Raw genomic sequence first — 20,524 nt, forward strand, 5'->3', positions numbered from 1 at the left:
AGATTTCATGTTAGTATGGAAAAAGCATGAGATTTAAGAACAATTTGATCTGGGGGCACCTGGGTGGCTCCGTCGGGTAAGCGTCTAACTTCGGCTCAGGTCATGATCTCGCTGTTCATGAGTTCAAGCCCCACATCAGGGTCTGTGCTGACAGCTCAGAGCCTGGAGCCTGCTTCAGATTCTGTGTCTCCCTCTCTCTGCCCGTCACCTGCTTGCACTCTGTCTCTCTCTGTCTCTCAAAAATAAATGAACATTAAAAAACTTATTAAAAAAACCCAAGTTTATCTAAAACAGTGCCTACTGTTTGAATGAATGAACAAAGTAATGACTAAAAGATTTAATTTACAGAGAACCATCTCTCACATCTTCATTTTTCTTCTCTGTACCGAATAATAAGAATATATTTTTTTTTTAGTAACAACTTATTGAGATGTAATTCACATACCATACAAATTAAAGTATACACCCCAGTGGTTTTTAGTATATTCATGGAGTTGTGCAAGCATCGTCACAAACACTTTTAAAACAGTTTTTTATCATGCCAGAAAGAAACACCATACCCTTAAGTACTTACCCCCTGTTCCCCCACTCCCTCCATCCCCAGGCAATACTAGTCTTTCTATCTCTGTAGATTTGCCTATTCTGGACATTTTTAATAATTGCAGTCATATAATATGTTGTCTTTTGTGTCTGGCTTCTTTTATTTAGTATAGTGTTTTCATTGCTTATCTATGTTACAGATTGTATAAGTACTTCATTCCTTTTTATTGCTGAATAATATTCCATTGTATGGATATACCACATCATATATATCTGTTCATCATTTAGTGTACATTTACTTTCTATTTTTTGGCTATCATGATTAATGTTACTGTGAACATGTATGTACAAGTTTTGTGTGGATATATGTTTCCAGTTTTCTGGATGTATACCTAGAAGTGAAATTGTCAGGTCATATAATAACTGTGTTTAACCTTTGAAGCCTGGCCAGATTATTTTCCAACTTACCCACATCATTTTACATTCCTACCAGCAGTGTATGAGGTTCCAGTTTCTCCACATCCTCACCAACTTCTTATTTGCTTTTTTAATTATACTCATCCTAGTGGGTATAGAGTGATATCTCTTTATGGTTTTGATTTTCATTTCCCTAATTGCTAATGATACTGATTGAACATTAAACACACTTTTCATGTGCTTATTGGCCATTTGTTTATCTTCTTTAGAGAAATATCTATTCAGATCATTTACATAATTTTTAATTGAGTGTCTATTATTGATTTATAAGGGTTCTTCATGTTGTCTACATAAAAGTCCCTTATTTCATATGATTTGCAAGTGTTTTTTCCAGTTCTGAGTTGTCTTTTTCACTTTTTTGATGGTGTCCTTTGAGGCACACAAGTTTTAAATTTTGATCATATTCCACTGGGTGTTGTATGGAAATCAATTTGACAATAAATTATACTTAATATAAAAAAATTTTGATCGTGTTCAGTTTATCTGTTTTTTTCTTTTGATGCTAGTGCTTTTGGTGTCATATCTATAAAACCATTGCCAAATCAGAGACCACCAAGGTTTATCCTTATTTTTCTCCATTTTTCTCAGAGCCTGGGAAAAATGAGTATGAACAATTTAATGTTCTGAAAAATCCACTTGTAATTGAAAATGAATAATAAACATGATTAATTCCCCTTCTAGCTCTTACGGCTTTTTTTGAGTTAATTTTTCTGTATGGTGTGAGATAGGAGTCTAACTTCATTCTTTTGTGTGTGAATACTGCTTGTTCCAGCACCATTTCTTGAAAAGTCTTTTCTTTCCCTCTTGACAGTTGTCAAAAATCAACTAACTATATATATGTAAAAGTTCATTTCTGGTCTCTTAATTGTACTGCATTGATCTGTAGGGAAGCATGATACCCCAGTTTTACTCTTCTTTTTCAAGATTTGTTGTGCTGTTCTGAAGCTTGCATTTCTATATGAATTTTTAGGATCACCTTGTCAATTTGTACAAAGAAGGCAACTGGAATTTTGATAGGGATTGTACTGAATCATAAATCAGTTTGAGCAGCTCTGTCATCTTAACAATATTAAGTATTCCAGTCCATGAACATATGATGTCTTTCCATTTATTTAGATGTTCTTTAATTTTTTTCAGTAACGTTTTTAAGTTTTCAGAGTACAGCCTTGCATTTGTTATATTCAATTTAGACCTAAGTAGTTTATTCCTTTTAACACTATTGTAAATGAAGTTGTCTCTTTAATTTCTTATTTGGATTGTTCATTGCTAGTGTATGGAAATACAATTAATTTTCATATATTAATCATATTATCTTACAGTTTTGCTGAAGTAATTTATCAGTTGTAATAGTTTTTAGTGGATTCCTTACTATTTTCAATATATAAGCTCATATATCTTCAAATAGAGGTAGTTTTACTTCTTCCTTTGCAATCTAGATGACTGTTATTTCATTTACTTGTCAAATTGCTTTCGCATAGAACCTCCAATACATTACTTAATGAAAGTGGTGAAAGGGGACATCCTTGTCTTATTCCTGACCTCAGGGGAAAGCATTCAGTCTTCCACCGTTAAATGTATTGTTAGCTATGGAGTTTTTGTATATGCCCTTTATCAGATAATGGAAGTCCCCATCTATTCTTAGTTTATTGAGTGTTTTTATCACAAAAGGGTATTGAATGCTTTTTTCAAATGCTTTTTTCTGTATCTATTGAGATGATCATTGGGTTTTTTCCTTTTTATTGTATTGTGGTGTATTATATTAATTAATTCTTCAGTATGTTAAACCAGCCTTGCATTTCTGGAATGAATCCTACTTGGTCACATAGTATGTTAGATATGCTGCTGATTCAGCTTGTTTTTGTTAAGGATTTTTACATCTGTAATCATAAGAGATAATGGTAATTCTCCTCTGATGTCTGTTTTTGAGTACTACTGACCTCACAGAATTAATTGGAAAGTGTTCCCTCCTCTTCTAATTTCAGAAGAGTTTGTGAAGAATTGGTATTGATTTTTTTTTTTAATGTTTGGTAGAATTCACCAGTGAAGCCATCTAGGCCTGGGCTTTTTTTTGTGGATAGTTTTTTATTATTAATGAAAGCTCATATTTTCTATTTCTTCTTTAGTCAGTTTTGGTAGTTTGTGTCTTTTCTTAAATTTTTCCAGTGCATCTTAGATAGTTATTTTGTTGGTATGCAATTGTTCATAATGTTCCCTTAAAATCCTTTTATTTCTGTAAGGTCAGTAGTAATGTTCCCAATAAGAATATTTTTAGCAAAAGGTACACTAGTGTATAAGGGTATAACCTACAAATATGTATATTTTACAAGAGAATAAATATTTGGATATATAAATTCTAGGATGTTGGATTTTTAAAAGTAGTCACTCATTGCCTTATGGTTCTGCTTTTCTACAATATAGAAAGACAGTAGTGCTAAGGGTTTCTAAAGAGATTAGGTATCTTGAATCAAGAAGATTTTTGCAGAGAGAAACCTTAGGAAAAGAACTGAAGTAGGAAAAAAATGTGAATTAGCAAAGAAGTTATTGGATGGCATTCTGAATGGGGAGACCAGAATTGGGGCTGGTAGGTTGCTGAACAAGGGATGGTGAATAGATATTCTCGGCGATAGTATATATAAGCAAGAATGTTGCAGAGATATGAATACTTAAATTTGGCAATAAAATTCATGCAAATGAAGAAAGTTTGATTTTTTAAGTTCATAGAGAATAATTTCTAATCTAATTTTTATATTAAATTTTTTAAATTGAAATGTAATATGCATATAGAAACATCCATGTATCATAAGGATACATCTTGATGCAGATTCATCAGCTGAACTCACCTGCATAACCTGCCTCCAAATCAGGAACATTATCTATAATACAAAGACTCTCTCCTGCCCCTTGCTAGAAAGTTCCCTTACCACTATCACCAAATGTATTCAGTATTATTTTATCTGATAGTTTGAACCTTTTACACAACTGGCTTTTTTTCTTTTTAAGTTCTAGTTACACAGTTAACTCATTCGAGTTTCAGCTTTTCTGGGAAAAATTTAAGTAATGGGTGAAGGTTAGAGTTATTTACAAACCAGATGATCAATTCTAATAATTGAGATTTGGCTATTTGCATTTTGTCCCTTAAACACAATTTGGGCTAAACACTTCACATCAACTTTCAAACTGGGCTCAGGATTAGAAAAGATAATCCTATAGGAACTTAAGCTTCCGTTTTATTTTTGAAGCTAAAAGAAAGATAACAGAGTACTCTTTAGAACACAACTATGTAACAAAATTCTGATATTTTTATATTACGTTGATTTACTAGATTATGATGTGTTCCATGTATGGCATTTGCAAAGTGAAGAATATAGACCTTAAATTCAAAATCATTGTAACAGCATACAAGGATCTTCCTCATGCTGTTCAGGAGGTAAGTAACCTTTCATGGTAAGATTTTAGATATATCCATATCGATAATATAGATAACTTAAGTCATTAATTAGACCATATATTCTGACCTTATTATATAAATTCACCTGTCAATTTTTTACTTTTATGTTATTAATTATTTGTAACTAAAATGGAATTGGAAAGCTAAGACATTTTAATATCCAAATTTATATTTTAAAGTTAATAAGGAATACTGTATCCCTCCAACAAAGAGGAATATTTGTAATAAACTTTACATGTATATATACATAAAAAATATCTGTGATGTTTCAGGGCGCCTGGGTGGCTCAGTCAATTAAGTGTCCAGCTCTTGGTTTTGGCTCAGGTCATGATCTCATAGTTCATGAGTTCAAGCCCCACATTGGGCTCCGTGCTGACAGGGCAGAACCTGCTCAGGATTCTCTCTTTTCCTCTCTCCCTCCCCAACTCTTTTTCTTTCTCTTTCTCTCTTTCTTTCTCTCTATCTCACAGTAAATAAACAAACTTTAAAAAAAATGCATCACATTTCACTTCTGGTAGAGCAGCTATAATCTAAACCTAAGAAGGCTTTTTCAGATGATTTTTTACTACATACTATGTGATTCTTACTGTTCAAACATATTATGAATTATTTATAAAGAAAATCTAAAGAGATAAATTTCTAAATTCATTTAACAGTTGTTTTTATTCTTCTTCCTCAGACATTCAAACGAGTTTTGATCAGAGAAGAGGAGTATGATTCCATTATAGTATTCTATAACTCAGTCTTCATGCAGAGACTTAAAACAAATATTTTGCAGTATGCTTCTACCAGGGTATGTCAGAAGTATCCTTTGATTGGGAAACTCTATTTATAAAGCAGTGGATCTCATTAAAACATTAAAAAAATAATCTACTTTTTGTTTTTGCCTTAGCCCCCGACTTTGTCACCAATACCTCACATTCCTCGAAGCCCTTACAAGTTTTCTAGTTCACCTTTACGAATTCCTGGGGGAAACATCTATATATCACCGCTGAAGAATCCATATAAAATTTCAGAAGGTGTGCCAACACCAACAAAAATGACTCCAAGATCGAGGTTTGTGTTTTCTCTTTAGGGAAGGGGCAAAGAATAAGAGGAGATTGTTTTGACCCAAGTACAAAAATATAAAGCTTTCTTCATTTAAAATGAATGACAATTTATATTAAGTGACATGGCAAGAATTTGGTAGGAAAGATAAATAATGTTTACTTAAATGGTTTTGCAAATTTAGTCATCAACCTTTCTGGTTGCTGGGATCTATTTTTTGTGAACAGAGAACAACTTTTGTAATAAGTTTAAAATCACTTTCATATTTTTGCAAGTCGACAATCTGCTAAACAAAGTGGATTACTTTCAGTTAAGAATTTTTATTCTGTAGATTTATTGAATGTCCTATAAGCTCAGTGAACTTGTTCGTCTTGCTTTGTTGTTAAAATGTAGATGACTGATTAAATGTAGATGACTGTAAATTAAGTCTTTAGAAGTCCATTCTTAATTCTGCCTGCGGTTTCCTTACATTACTTGGGGCAGGTGTCAGGGCTACTACGGAAGGGTGCTGTCTATCAGGGAGATGATGAGTATGAAGCTGTTTTAAATTCCTAGATGAAAGGTTCTGTGCAACTACAAATCATTATATCATCTTCTACATCCAACCACAAGTGCTTTCTGGCTTTGAAGTGCTTCCATTGACTTATTATATGTTATCATGGGCAGTTTGAAATTGACTTAATTTGTAGAGTGGTAGGCAGATTAGGAAGTATAGTTAATGTAGTCTCATCTCCCCAAATTGTCAGCTCATATAGTTGTACTTAATGGGCAAGAAAAACAGGGAGAAGGAGATATATTAACCCTTGAGAAAACATTTGTGTGGGGTGTTTAATTACATAAGTAATGCACACTCATGGTAAAAATCTCCAACTCTACAGGAAGAGATAAAGTAGAAAATAATTGGCAAATGATATAAATGCTCTCATGCACTTTGTACCATATTTTATTTGATGTTCTTATAGTATCTGTGTACTGATACCTACAAATTATGTTGTAAGTTCCTAACATGCTGCACTGTGCATATTTAATTTACAGTCCCACACTGCCACATGAAAATGTATACTTAGGTAATGAGAATTGATCCATATTATACTTATGATGATGGCTATTTGCTGAGTTTAGTAAATCATTTCTGGGTTGAGGTTCTTTAGCAAAAAATTCACATTCTTAAAGTTTTAGATAAATCATTTGTCAGGCATTAAGAGAGCATCTTTTAAAATTTTTTTTTTACATTTATTTATTTTTGAGAGACAGAGACACAGCATGAGCAGGGGAGGGGCAGAGAGAGAGGCAGACACAGAATCAAAAGTAGGCTCCAGGCTCTGAGCTGTCAGCACAGACCCCGATGCAGGGCTTGAACTCATGAACAGCGAGATCATGACCTGAGCCAAAGTCGGATGCCCAATCGACTGAGCCACCCCAGGCACCCTAAGAGAGCATCTTAATACTCTACTTATCCAGCATATTTAGGTATTCTGCTTAATCAAATATATATAGAATGATGGCCACTTATCAAGGAATTGTAGGACAGTAAAATCTATTAGTCCCATGTGCATATGATTAGTCTCATGTGCATATTATTATATCCTTGTTATGTCAGGCTAATGCTGTTCTTCAGCTTTATTATTAAAAACAAGTTATATGGTTCACTCATGGCAACCACAAAACCCCAAACCTATGATATATACACAAAAAATAGAAAGAAAGCCAAATATAACACTATAGAAACTCATCAATCACAAAGCAAGAGAAGAAGGAACAGAGAAGAACTACAAAACAACCAGAAAACAAGGAACAAAATAGCAATAAATACATACCTATCAATAATAACTTTAAATGTAAACAGCCTGAATGCTTCAATCAAAAGAGAGAGGGTGGTGGAATGGATAAAAATACAAGACCCTTCTGTATGCTGGCTATAAGAGACTCACCTTAGACATAAAGACACATACAAATTGAAAGTAAAGGGATGGAAAAACATTCACCGTGTAAATGGAAGCAAAAAAAAAGGCAAAAAAAAAAAATCAGCAGTACTTATACGAGACAAAATACACTTCAAAACAAAGACTGTAATTAGAGACAAAGAAGGGCATTACAGAATGATAAAGCAGTCCAACAAAAGGATGTAACATTTGTAAATATCTGTGTACCCAACACATGTATTAGGGCACTTAAATACATAAAGCACATACTAATGAACATAAAGGGAGAAATTGATGGTAGTACAGTAATAGTAAGGGACTTTAACCCTCCTCTTAATATCAGTGAATAGATCATTCAGGCAGAAAATCAATAAGGAGACAGTGTCTTTGAATGACACTTTGGAACAGGTGGACATAATATTCAATCCAAAAACAAAAAAAATATTATTCTCAAGTACACATAGAACATTCTCCAGGATAGATCACATGTGAGACACAAAACAAGCTTCAATAAATTTAAGAGGATTGAAATCATACCATGCATCTTTTATGATCACAGGAGTATGAAACTAGAAATAAATCACAAGAAAAAAACTGGAAAAAACACAAACACGTGGAGACTAAACAACATGATACTAAATAACCAATGGGCCAACAAAACAATCAAAGAAGAAACAGATTCATGGAGAGAAATGAAAATGAAAACACAATAGTCCAAGAATCTTTGGGATGCAGTGAAAGAGTTCTAAGAGGAAAATATATAGCAATACAGGCCCACTTCAAGAAACCAGAAAAGCTCAAATAAACAATAAACCTTACACCTAAATGAACTAGAAAAAGATGAACAGCAAAGCCCAAGGTGAGTAGAAGAAAGGAAATAATAAAGATCACAGCAGAAATATATGATGTAGAGACTAAAAAGAAGAAAGTTAACAAAACCAAGAGCTGGTTCTTTGAGAAGATAAACAAAATTGATTATCCCTTAGCTAGACTCATCAAGAAAAAGAGACAAAGGACCCAAGTAAATAAAATCAGAAAGGAAAGGGCAGTAACAGCTGACACCACAGAATTATGAAGGAATTTAAGAGACTACTACAAAAAATTGTATACCAACAAATTGGATGACCTTGCAGAAATAGATAAAATCATGGAAACATACCATTTTCCAAAACTGAATCAGGAACAAATAGAAAATCTGGACAGACTGATTACTAGTAATGAAATTGGATCAGTAATCAAAAAACTACCAAAAAATAAACGTCCAGTCCAGATGCATTAATAGATGAATTCTACCACATATTTAAAGAAGAATTAATACCTATTCTCCTCAAACTATTCCAAAAAAATGGAAATGGCAGGAAAGCTTCCAAATGCATTCTACAAGGCCAGAATTATCCTGATCTGATAACCAAAACCAGACAAAGTCCCCACAAAGAAAGAAAACTACAGGTCAGTATCCCTGATGAACATAGATACAAAAATCCTTGACAACATATTCAACAACATATCAAAAATATCATTAACCACAAGCAAGTAGGATTTATTCCAGGGGTGCAAGGGTGGTTTGATATTTACAAATCAATCAACATTGTGCAGTGCATCAACAAAACAAAGGATAAAAATCATATGATAATCTCAGTAGACCCAGAAAAAGCATTGACAAAATTCAACATCACTCATGATAAAAAACTTTCAACAAAGTGGTGTTAGAGGGAACATACCTCCACATAATAAGGCCATATATGAAAACCCACAGATAACATGATACATACCACATGATAACATCATAGTGAGAAACTGAGCTTTTTCTCTAAGATCAGGAGTAAGACAAAGGATATTCACTCTCATCACTTTTACTTAACATAGTACTAGAAGCTTCACCCATAGCAATCAGGGAAGAAAAAAAATGAACGGCATCCATAGTGGTCAAGAAGAAGTTAAACTGTCACTGTTTGCAGATGACATGATACTGTACATAGAAAATCCTGAAGACTCCACCAAAAAACTACTAGAATAAGTGAATTCAGTAAAGTTGTAGGATATAAAATTAACATACAGAAATCTGTTGCATTTCTATGCACTAATACTGAAGTAGCAGAAAGGGAAATTAAGAAAACAACACTATTTACAGTTGCACCAAAAAAGAATAAAATACCTGGGAATAAACTTAACCAAAGAGGTGAAAGATGTGTATCTGAAAACTGTAAAACACGAAAGAAATGGAGGATGACACAAACAAATGCAAATATATTCCATGCTCATGGCTTAGAAGAATTAATATTGTTAAAATGACCATACTACCCAAAGCAATCTACAGATTCAATGCAATCCCTATCCGTGTACCAATAGCATTTTTCACAGTCTACAACATATAAAAAAAGTTTGTATGAAACCACAAAAGACCCCTGAATAACCAAAGCAACCTTGAAAAAGACCAGGGGCACCTGGGTGGCTCAGTAGGTTGAGTGTCTGTCTTTGGCTCAGATCATGATCTTGTGGTTTGTGAGTTCGAGCCACACATCAGGCACGCTGCTGCCAGACTGTCAGTGTAGAGCCCTCTTCGGATCCTCTGTCTTCCTCTCTCTGCCCCTCCCCCACTTGCACTCTCCCAAAAAATAAATATTAAAAAAAAAAAAAGAATAAAACTGGAAATGTCACAATCCCAGATTTCAAGAAAGGTTTCAATGTCATAATTACTACAAAGTTGTAGTAATCGAAACAGCATGGTACTAGCACAAAAATAAACACATTGATCAATGGAACAAAATATCCCAGAAATAAATCAATGATTATATGGTCAATCTGTGACAGAGAAGGAAAGAACATACAGTGGGGAAAAGACCAACTCTTCAATACATGGTGCTGGGAACACTGGACAGCTACGTGTAAAAGAATGAAAGTGGACCACTTTTTAATACCTTACACAAAAGTAACCTCAAAATGGATTAAGACCAAAATGTGAGACCTGAAACCATAAAACTCTTAGAAGAGATCATAGACAGTAATTTCTCTGACATCAGCTGTAGCAACATTTTTTTTCTCAATATGTCTTCAAAACCAGGGAAACAAAAGCAAAAATAAACAAGTGGAACTATATCAAAATAAAAAGCTTCTGAACAGCAAAGGAAACCATCGATAAAATGAAAAGGCAAGCTAATGAATGGGAGAAAATATTTGAAGCCATATATCTGAAAAAGAGTTAATACTCAAAATTTATAAAGAGCTCTTACAACTCAATAGCAAATAAACAATTGAATTAAAAAAGTGAGCAGAGAATCTGAATATACTTTTTTCCAAAGAAGATGTATAGATGGCCAACAGATACACAAAAAGATACTCAAAATCACTAATCATCAGGGGAATGCAAATCAACCATAGTGAGATAGCACACCTGTAAAATGACTAGAATCAAAAAGACAAGAAATAACAAGTGTTGGTGAGGATATGGAGAAAAAGGAACCTTTGTACACTGTTGCTGGGGATGTAAAATTGGTACAGCCAATGACGGAAAACAGTGTGGAGGCTTTTCAAAAACTTAAAAATAGAAATACCATATGATTCCACTATTGGGTACTTATCCAAGAAAATTAAAACACTTATTCTAAAAGATATGTTCTCCTGTATGTTTACTGCAGCATTATTTACAATATCTAAGATATGGAAGCAACCTAAGTGTCCATTCATGTATGAATGGATAAAGAGGATGTGGTATATATGTACAAGGGAATATTATGCAGCAGTTAAAAAGTACAAGATTATGCCATTTGAGACAACATGGATGGACCTAGAAGATACTCTGCTAAGTGAAATAAGTCAGAAAAAAACAAATACCACATGATTTCACTCATAAGTGAAATCTAAAAAAAAAAAAGAAAAGAATAAACAAAAATCAGAATCAGACCTATAAATACAGAGAACAAACTGGTGGTTGCCAGAGGGGAGGGAGTTATGGGATGGGCAAAATGAGTGAAGGGGAGTGGGAGATACAGGCTTCCCGTTTCAGAATAAGTAAATTGTGGGAATAAAAGGTACAGCATGTGTAGTGACACTAGTGATGATAGTCTGTGATACTGTAATAGCAATACATAGTGACAAACAGTAGCTAAGCTTGTAGTGAGTATAGCATAATGTATAAACTTGTTGAATCACTGTGTTATACACCTGAAACTAGTGTATCCGTAATGTGTCAACTATACTCAAACAAAAACAAAAGAACATAAATTATATGGTTCAAACAAGGGCAGACTAATAGAGATTTCTGATTCTAAGATATATGACAGACTTTACTATATATCGGTAGAAATCTTAATTCAAATACTGATTATTTAATACTGTAAGTTTTTGCCAAATGTTAGGCAAATTTTTAATGAGAAAATGTGAAAGAAATTTTAATTGTTATCTTATGCACTGATTTATGAGAATTAAATATGGATAAATTAAAATTTTCCTTTATCTTCTTTAAATGTGGACAGTGGCAGAATATAGTCTTTCAGTCATGTAGTTCTTTAAAAATCTAAGAGACCAGCTCAGTGTATGATTAGAGTAGCATTGTTAGAATAAGCCACTGATGACTATAATTTTGTTGTGGTTCTGGGGTAGAGCAAACTTTTGATTTGGTATTTCTAATAGCTTCGAATGATGTATGTTCATCTCTGCACAGTTATATATGATTTTCATTACTAATTTGTATTTTATCTTGACAGAATCTTAGTATCAATTGGTGAATCATTTGGGGTGAGTATTTTCTTTCTGTAAAATACAGGAGCATGCATTGTAACTATAAAAGAAATTGCAGATTTCTGTTAACTTGAATTAACAAATGCTATTATTCAAACACCTCATCAATGCATATTGCATAGAATTTAGAAAGAAAGAGAAATAGATTTATTTTCAAATCACATTTAATTTCAAATTATACTCCTAATTGGTGAATTTCAAAGTGGTTTTTTAAACATCCTTTGAAATTATATAATACATTACATAGATTTTTCTAAGCCATCAGTTCCTTGTCACCTGAGCCTCTACATGGAGCCACTCATTACAACATGGCATCCTGCTTCCCTCGGAGCAAGAAGAAAGAGAGAGGTATAGAGCAAAATGGAAGTCACAGTCTTTTTGTGACTAATATTGAAAGTGATGTTCCATCACTTTTGTCGTATTTTTGTCAGAAGCAAGGTAACACTAGGTCCAATCCACACACTCAGAGAAGGGAGTATTACACAAGGGTGTAAAAACTAGGAGGTGGGGATTCATGAGTGCCGTTCTAGAGTCTGCCTACCCACTGCCTCAAATGAAATAACTAGAGAAGGATGGTGGTTTGTATACTAAAAGACTGAGTGTTAAAACATATGTTACAAGTAGTAAATGCTGTGGTACTGAGCTCAAGTTAGGGTATAGCTATCAGGCTTCACAAAAGAGATGTGGGACCACATAGGAAGAGTTGGATCTGGATCCGAATAGAGTAGGGGTCCTCAAACTTTTCTGCTTGCTATAACCGCTAAAAGAATTGAGAAAATGTTACAGGGACTTATATACGTTAAAGCTGATAACTAAAAATCTTATCATAAATTTGATATGTACACAGGATGTGCTCTAAATATATTTTCCATCTAAACTTGTTTTTGCATTTAATTTTTGGAAAGTAAAGCTTAATTAACAGAGCTAATCCTCACTGTCAGATCAGTCAGACTTAATATTTCTATCAACAGTCTGACTTCATTTTTTAGTTCGGATGAACACGTTCATACACATCCCTGAGGTACTCGCCCGCTCCAGTTCTAAATTAGACACATAAGAAATAGAATTTTTCCGTGTGTTTGTCCCTTGGATGAAGTAAGTTATTGTGTCCCCTTCGGTACTTATTACCAAAGCTTTCTTTACTTTGCTGTGACAGGATTCTCCCTCAAGAGATGTATATCGCAAATCATCTCCAGTAATAATGAATGGACTCAAAGTCTTTTGATATTTGAATTTTTATTTAAAAACTTAATGAATTCACATTTCAATAAATATTGTTATCAGTAATGGTTTAAAATATATAAACTATATGACTTGTCGACATAACACCCACAAAGCAAATCCAGAATTATTATTGAAAAGACATTTCACTTCTTATTAGACTCTTGTGATAGTCTCTTTGGTCCTGTTATGCCCTCAAACAAACAAAACCCATAAGGTTCCAGAAAGCCATTCTAACTTTACACACTTCTGAGAAGTAGCCTTGGTTTTGTGTGTGGGTGGGTTCCCAAAATGAGGAACCAGGATTTTCAGAGTAAGTCAGACTTGTGGAGGAAGGCGAGACGCCTCATGGGGAGAGACAGGAGGGTATTTAATTGGGGCAGAGGTAAGTGTAGTTACACTGATTCTAAGATTTTTCATATCTCATTTGGTGCAATAAAGCAGAAAATGAAAATGCAGGTATTACCCCAGCTGATTTTTGACACCCCTCAGACTACAGTTAAAGGTTGCTAACTTCAAGATTCTGGCATTTAATGATTTAAAATAAAGAATTCTGTAATTTGTAGACTTCTGAGAAGTTCCAGAAAATAAATCAGATGGTGTGTAACAGCGACCGTGTGCTCAAAAGAAGTGCTGAAGGAGGCAACCCTCCTAAACCGCTGAAAAAACTACGCTTTGATATTGAAGGATCAGATGAAGCAGACGGAAGGTAGGCACAGGTTTGAAATGGTCCTGTGGAGAAGCCAGAGTGCAGCTGTGCTCCTAACTTCCACCAGGCCCTTTTATGCCGATTTCATTTGGAAGTTGTGAACATTGCTCAAAATAGGTAGGAATGTATCCCAAAGTTAAAAGCACCATATAAATCATGTACTGCCTACTGAAATTCATTGAAAATATCAGATACTAGCAATCTGATGTTTTTTCATGTTTTTTTTAAAGCTATTAATAAAAATTCGTTATGATTAACATTAGACTTTTTAAGTGCTTACTCTTGAAAAATATTTACTGTGTTTTGTAAGACTCACTGGCAAAATACAAAAAGGTTCTAAATTTGTGGTTATATTTTAGATGTTTTTTGTTTATAAACTGTTGAAATTAAAAGTCACTCACTAAGAGTATAAAGTAAGTCATTGAAATCACCATAGTTAATAAAAATTTGAGTTTTCCGTTTATCTGTATACATGTGAAATGTTTTGTCTTTTTTAAATCTGCAGTAAACATCTCCCAGGGGAATCCAAATTTCAACAGAAACTGGCAGAAATGAGTAAGTACTTATCATTTCACCTTATGTAAATATGAAACATTGTTTATCTTGCAAAAGGCCTTTTCTTGTTTTAAAGGAATAAATACATATAATTCCCTAACTTAGCACACTCGCTTATACACTGAAGATGTAATTCAATCAAGTATGTACTCTTTACCCACAGACATTTGTGGATTAGATGTATGATGCAAAGTGAAGGTCATCTTTACTCTTTCTAAAATCTTTAGTGTAGAAATACTAAGAAGTGAAACCACATCTTCAACATGAATGGCTAGAAATACTTCAGGAGAGCGAAACTATGATGAGGAACTCTTTAAGAGTGTTGGATATAAGGAAAGGTTTTTTTAAATAAAATTAGCATATATAAACATCATCCCCCTTATTTGAAGAATAATTTTTTATCCTATTATGGAACTTCTCTAATTTGCAAGTTTTAAAAATTTACTGTCAAACAAGTTTTCCATTGCTGGAAATCAAAATTTTGATAAAGAGCACCAAATCATTTTCCAGATTACACAGAGTGACATAAATCGGGAATGTTAAGACAAATGGGATTCTATCCTCAGCCACTCTAAGACTATAAAAGATTAACCTAAGTATAATAAATGGAAACTACATTAAGAAAAAGACAAACATGTACTGACTGCTACTGGGTTGTCCTACAGAGATAACTGTGGTAGTTTAAGTGTGACACTTCCTGATAATCTGCCAGATCCATTGACAGGAAATATAGCTGGTATGGGGAAAGAAGACACATACTTCAGAGATAGGTATTAAAATTATTGGGGCATCTGGGTGGCTCATTCAGTTAAACGTCCGACTCTTGATTTCTGCTCCGGTCTTAATCTTGCAGTTGGTGAGTTTGAGCCTTGTATCAGGCTCTGCACTGACAGCATGGAGCCAGCTTGGGATTCTGTGTCTCCTTTCTCTGCCCTTCCCCTGTTCACATGCACAAGTTCGTTCTGTCTGTCTGTCTCTCTCTCTCTCTCTCTCTCTCTCTCTCTCTCGTTCTTTCTCTCTCCCTCCCCCCTCCCTCTCTCTCTCTCAAAAATAAACAAACAAACATAAAAAAAAAAAAAACCCTATTATTCCTAGGTCATAGGACATATCAATAAGAACAATACCAATTGAAATGTGACTTTTTAAAAAAAAGGCTTTCTCTAAACATGTGTCTGTCAATACTAAGTATTTAAACTATAAAGTATTTAAAAGAATGTTTTTTGGGGCGCTAGGGTGACTCGGTTGAGCATCCATCCAACTCTTGACTTTAGCTCAGGTCATGATCCCAGAGTCGTTGGATCAAGCCCCACGTAGGTACAGAGTCTGCTTAAGATTCTCTCTCCATCTGCCCCTTTCCCCTGCTCACACGCACTCTCTGTCTCTCTCTAAAATTAAAAAAAATAATAAAAAAACCAAAAAGAATGCTTTTGATTTTTTAAAACCTTATCTATGTGTTATTTCAAAGAGTACAATTGAAACTAAATATACCAAGAGTTTAAATTTTTTGGTTATAAATAAATCTTTTTTGTATTTTACATCAACTGACACACACCTATTTTAACTTTTAAGTAGTTGTGGCATTTCCCCTCATTATGTGAAAATAGACATGAAGTTTATGACCAAAATGAAGCTTTGAAAACATTTGGAGGCATTTGGAAGCTCACAAATACGCATTTTAAAAGGAGCAGAAAGCTGTAAAAACACGCATATTTTCTTAGAGAAGAGTTCAGTTGCTGTCATCAGTACATTTTCCAGTGGCACACTCAGCTGTGATGGTGAATTCTCAGTGCCAGGCTGGAGTTCAGAACCTTTCTGAGGCTGGAAAATTGGGGAGAAGCAGCAGGAATGTTAACCCCTAAGGCTAAGGAATTCTTCAGTTTTCCTCAAAGACTTGAATTGCATTCAAAGAAGACCATCAGACAGTGCTAGATTGCCGAGAGGGGGAAGACTGAGAATTCGTATTTTCTTTCTTTTCCAAATGCAAATTTGTTTCCTCTTTATGAAGAGCTTCTGCCCACCACAAAAATCAAGTTAAGAATTTTTAAATAACTTAAAAGAAGTTTTCTGGTTTTGGCTGTGTTGTAACTAATACCGTACTTTTAAAATGTTCATGTCCGAATTAAATGAGCTGCCAGCTGACGTCTTTGCGAGGTATCTGCAAGCACAAGGGAATTACTTGCTTTGTGACGAATACCACTCACTCCAACAGATCATTCTCGGCCAGGCCCGCATTCGGCTGGGCCACAGGGCCAAACCCAGCCTCAGCATCTCTGGAGCGGTGGTCTGCAGAGCTGGGCACGCCTGCAAGTATGCGAGACCACCTCTTGGTACATAGAGAAAATACTAGAATCTGTTTTTATCTCCTCTGTTTTTGATGTTTGGGCTGTGTGTGTTTTATAACTTATCTACAAACATAGATGGTATACATACACACCATACACATTTTGGTGGTACATACTTGGGAAAAAAATGTACTGATAGAAATTATATGATAAAATTTTGGAAACCACTGCTTTGCCAGGCCCTGAACTCCATCGATTTGGCACAAGCCTAACGTTTATGGCAGCCCTTTGTCAACGCATCCAGCACCATCAGTGCTGTTAACATTTCTGCATCCTTTTTCCAGCATCTACCCGAACACGAATGCAGAAGCAAAAAATGAACGATAGCATGGATACCTCAAACAGGGAAGAAAAATGAGGATCCCATGACCTCACTGGGCACCGTATACACCTGTGGCCTCATTGTCTCTCACAGAGCAGACTGTGTGACTCTCCCAGGTTCTGTTTACGGCCGCATTGGATATGATCTTCAGCTCTTTTTACGGATATTGGATCTCGAGTGTGCAGATGGGCTTGCCTGCGCGTGCAGGGGATTCCTAAGCCATTTGCAACGTCGTAGTCAGTAGAATATACATTGTTATTGCACAAGATTGAAAATCTTGTGTAAATACTGCCATTTAGAAAGTTGTAGCAGATGTTTTCATTTCCAAAATATAATTGCTGTGCTCTACAAACGGCAAGGATGCCCTGGGAGGGGCATCCCAGCAACCCAGGCCTATTTGAGTACTTTGTCTTTTCTTGTGGCATATATGTGATGTTTGCTATTATTTTATTAATTTATATTTATATATTTTTTAATTTAACATGAACGCCCTTAGAATATGTGTCCTGTCTTCCAAATGCAATTTGGCTGACTACTTCCCCCTCACCCAAGTGATCCTGAACTCTTCTGCTAAAACAGATATTAGAAACTAGAAAAAAAAAATTACTAATTTTTACACATTAGATTTTAGTTTACTAATGGAATTTGATGTACTGTGTGCTTGTTTTATAAATTTTAGTTTTAAAATACAAGCAGAAAGCAGAGTATAAACAAATGATGTCGTCATACTACTGATACAGATTTCATACCTCAGGACTTGTAAGAATTTATTGATCCTTTTCTCCATCCAACTCCTGCTTTAAAGTGAGGGTTATTAATAGTACTCTTGGTTTTTATAAACCATTCAGAACCCCGAATTCAGGAAGTACCCATCTAGTACTTGGAAAATAAAGTGTTCAGCTAGAGCTTTGCCATAGAGGGCCCTAAGACAGGATATCCCAAGTGCACTTTCTAATGTTTCTGGGTCCGAAGAACCAAGACTTAAAATAATTTTACTCCACAGACTGTTAACTATAGGAGCCTTAATTTTTCTTTCTTAGAGGTTTGTTTAATTGCATCTCAGCAATTATTCTGCCCTCCTAAACTTGGGAAGGGGTGTGTTTTCTCGGGAATTGTACATGTCTTCCATGTATCTTTTGAGCTGGCAATTGTCTATTTATCTTTTTTTTTTTAAGTCAGTATGGTCTAACACTGGCATATTCAAAGCCACATCATTTCTACTCCAAAATTGCAAGTAATCAAAGGTCTTTGGGTTAGGCATTCATGTTTCTATCTGATTTTGTGCAAAAGCTTCAACTTAAAACAGCTACGTTAGAAAAAGAGGCGCTTCCCCCCCCCCCCCCAGCACCTAAAGGTGTATTTAAACTATCTTGTGTGATTAACTTATTTAGAGATGGTATAATTTAAATTAGGTGATATTTAAGGTAGCATCAGCTAGCTTTTAGGAAAAATCACTTTGTCTACCCAGAATTCTTTTTAAAAAGAATTCTGGTCTTATTTGTTAGAAAATGACATTTTATTTTGTGCTCGGTTAAGTTTCAAACTTGTCATCTTGATAACAAAGGCACTAGAAAGCTTTCTCCCATTTCCTCATTAGTTTCTGCATGAACATCATACAAATCAGTTAGCTTTTAGGTCAAGGGCTACCATATTTCTGGGTCTTTAGCTAATAAAGGTTTACGTTAGAGTTAGTGCCAGAATTTTAGGAACTTCAGAGATCATATATTGAGATTACTTACATAAGGCTTCAGGTATTGCTTTATTGCTTTTTTGTATTGGTTAAAACTGTACATTTAAAATTGCTTTGTTACTATTTTCTACAATTAATAGTTTATTTTAAAATAAATTAGTTGTTAAGAGTCTTCATGGTCTGATGTGTTCTTTGTATCAAGTGCACTAATGTTCTCTTCTCTTCCTGGCTTCTCTCCTAGTGCCTTGTCCATTGTTAACCTTCCATTGGCTTCCTATGCTGATGATTCCCAAATGTATTTATCCAGCGTGACCTCTTTGTGGAGGTCAAAGCCCTCAGGCAGTGGGACTCCCCCACCCCCTCCCCCAATTCTCAAAGCATAAACCAAATTTAAATCAAGATACCTTGTTTCTACCTCGGTCTTTCCCCATTTTACTAACCACTTACTTGGTCAAGTCAAAATCTTAAGAGTCATTTATCAACTTTTGTCGAGACCATGGTTTTAAACTTCTAACTGGTCTCCTTGTTCCCTTTCTATCTTTTATAAAGAGCAAAATTGATCCCTTTAAAATAGAAATTCATTTACATTGTTATTCAAGTATGGACAGTCCTTGTCACAGCCTGTGGCGTGGCCCCATTCACTTGCTCTTCCTCCTCCTCTGCTACTTTCTCCTGCTCCTTGTGCTTCAGCCACACTGACCTTTTCTCTCCTAATACCAACCCTGGCTTTTCTATTTGCTGTTCCTTCTGCCTGGAGTGCTCTTCCCCCAGAATTTTGCACAGGTGATTCCTTCCTGTCTTTCATGGCTCAGCTCACAGGCCTTCCCTCGACCACACAAGCTAAAAATGCTTACTCTGTATTGTGTCACTGTCCTCCAAGAGTGTAACAGTGTTTATCACCATCGGAAATCGTCTTGTTTGACCTACCTATTGCCCGTCTACTCATCCCTGCATCAAACTCCCTCTGCAGATGGGAAGCATCAGCCTGGCTGCTCTTATAGCTCTAGCGCCTAAAAGAAACTCATACGTGGTCAAAAAAGAAAAAAGAGAGAATGTATATTTGCATATTTTTCCAAGTATATGGAAACAAATAATATTCCCTTCCTCTTTTAATAGGTCATGTACTCAGTACCCACCATATTCCAGGCACAGTTCTAAATGCAAGAGATACAGCAATGGGTAAATAAAGCTAAGATCCCCATCTCTGTGGAGTTTACCTTCTAATTGTAGTTTCAGGGAAAGAGAGGAAGTGAATAAACAAGAAATACATTGTGCAGAAAAACATAGCAGGGAGGGCAGGGAGTACTGCTAGGGAAATAGGTGGTCAGGGAAAGACTCACTGAGGTGGTATTTGAGCAAAGCCTGCCAGGAGGTGAGGGAGTAAGTCATGCAACGATGGGAAGACACCCAGTGGAAAAGCCAGTGCGCCGAGATGGGAATACGCCTGTGTGTTTGACGAACAATAAGGCGTCATAGAAAAATGGACAATCGTAAGAGGAGTAAAAGCAAGAATC

General features: G+C 35.1%; 1 protein-coding gene across 2 annotated transcripts in view; it reads left to right on the forward strand.

The window, feature by feature from the left end:
- RB1 (RB transcriptional corepressor 1) overlaps positions 1-19,182 on the forward strand; it is a 171,815-nt gene extending 152,633 nt beyond the window's left edge. The window contains exons 21-27 of one of the 2 annotated variants that reach the window (XM_019447575.2): positions 4,340-4,444; positions 5,145-5,258; positions 5,358-5,521; positions 12,138-12,168; positions 13,959-14,101; positions 14,607-14,656; positions 16,226-17,269. In XM_019447575.2, coding sequence (XP_019303120.1) covers positions 4,340-4,444; positions 5,145-5,258; positions 5,358-5,521; positions 12,138-12,168; positions 13,959-14,101; positions 14,607-14,656; positions 16,226-16,254 — 636 coding nt within the window. In that variant the 3' untranslated portion in view covers positions 16,255-17,269. The other variant, XM_019447574.2, reaches the window with a different exon arrangement.
- The last annotated feature ends 1,342 nt before the right edge of the window (positions 19,183-20,524 follow it).

Source organism: Panthera pardus, unplaced genomic scaffold (genome assembly GCF_024362965.1).
Source record: "Panthera pardus isolate Hobbes unplaced genomic scaffold, ASM2436296v1 HiC_scaffold_1, whole genome shotgun sequence".
Taxonomy (NCBI): domain Eukaryota; kingdom Metazoa; phylum Chordata; class Mammalia; order Carnivora; family Felidae; genus Panthera; species Panthera pardus.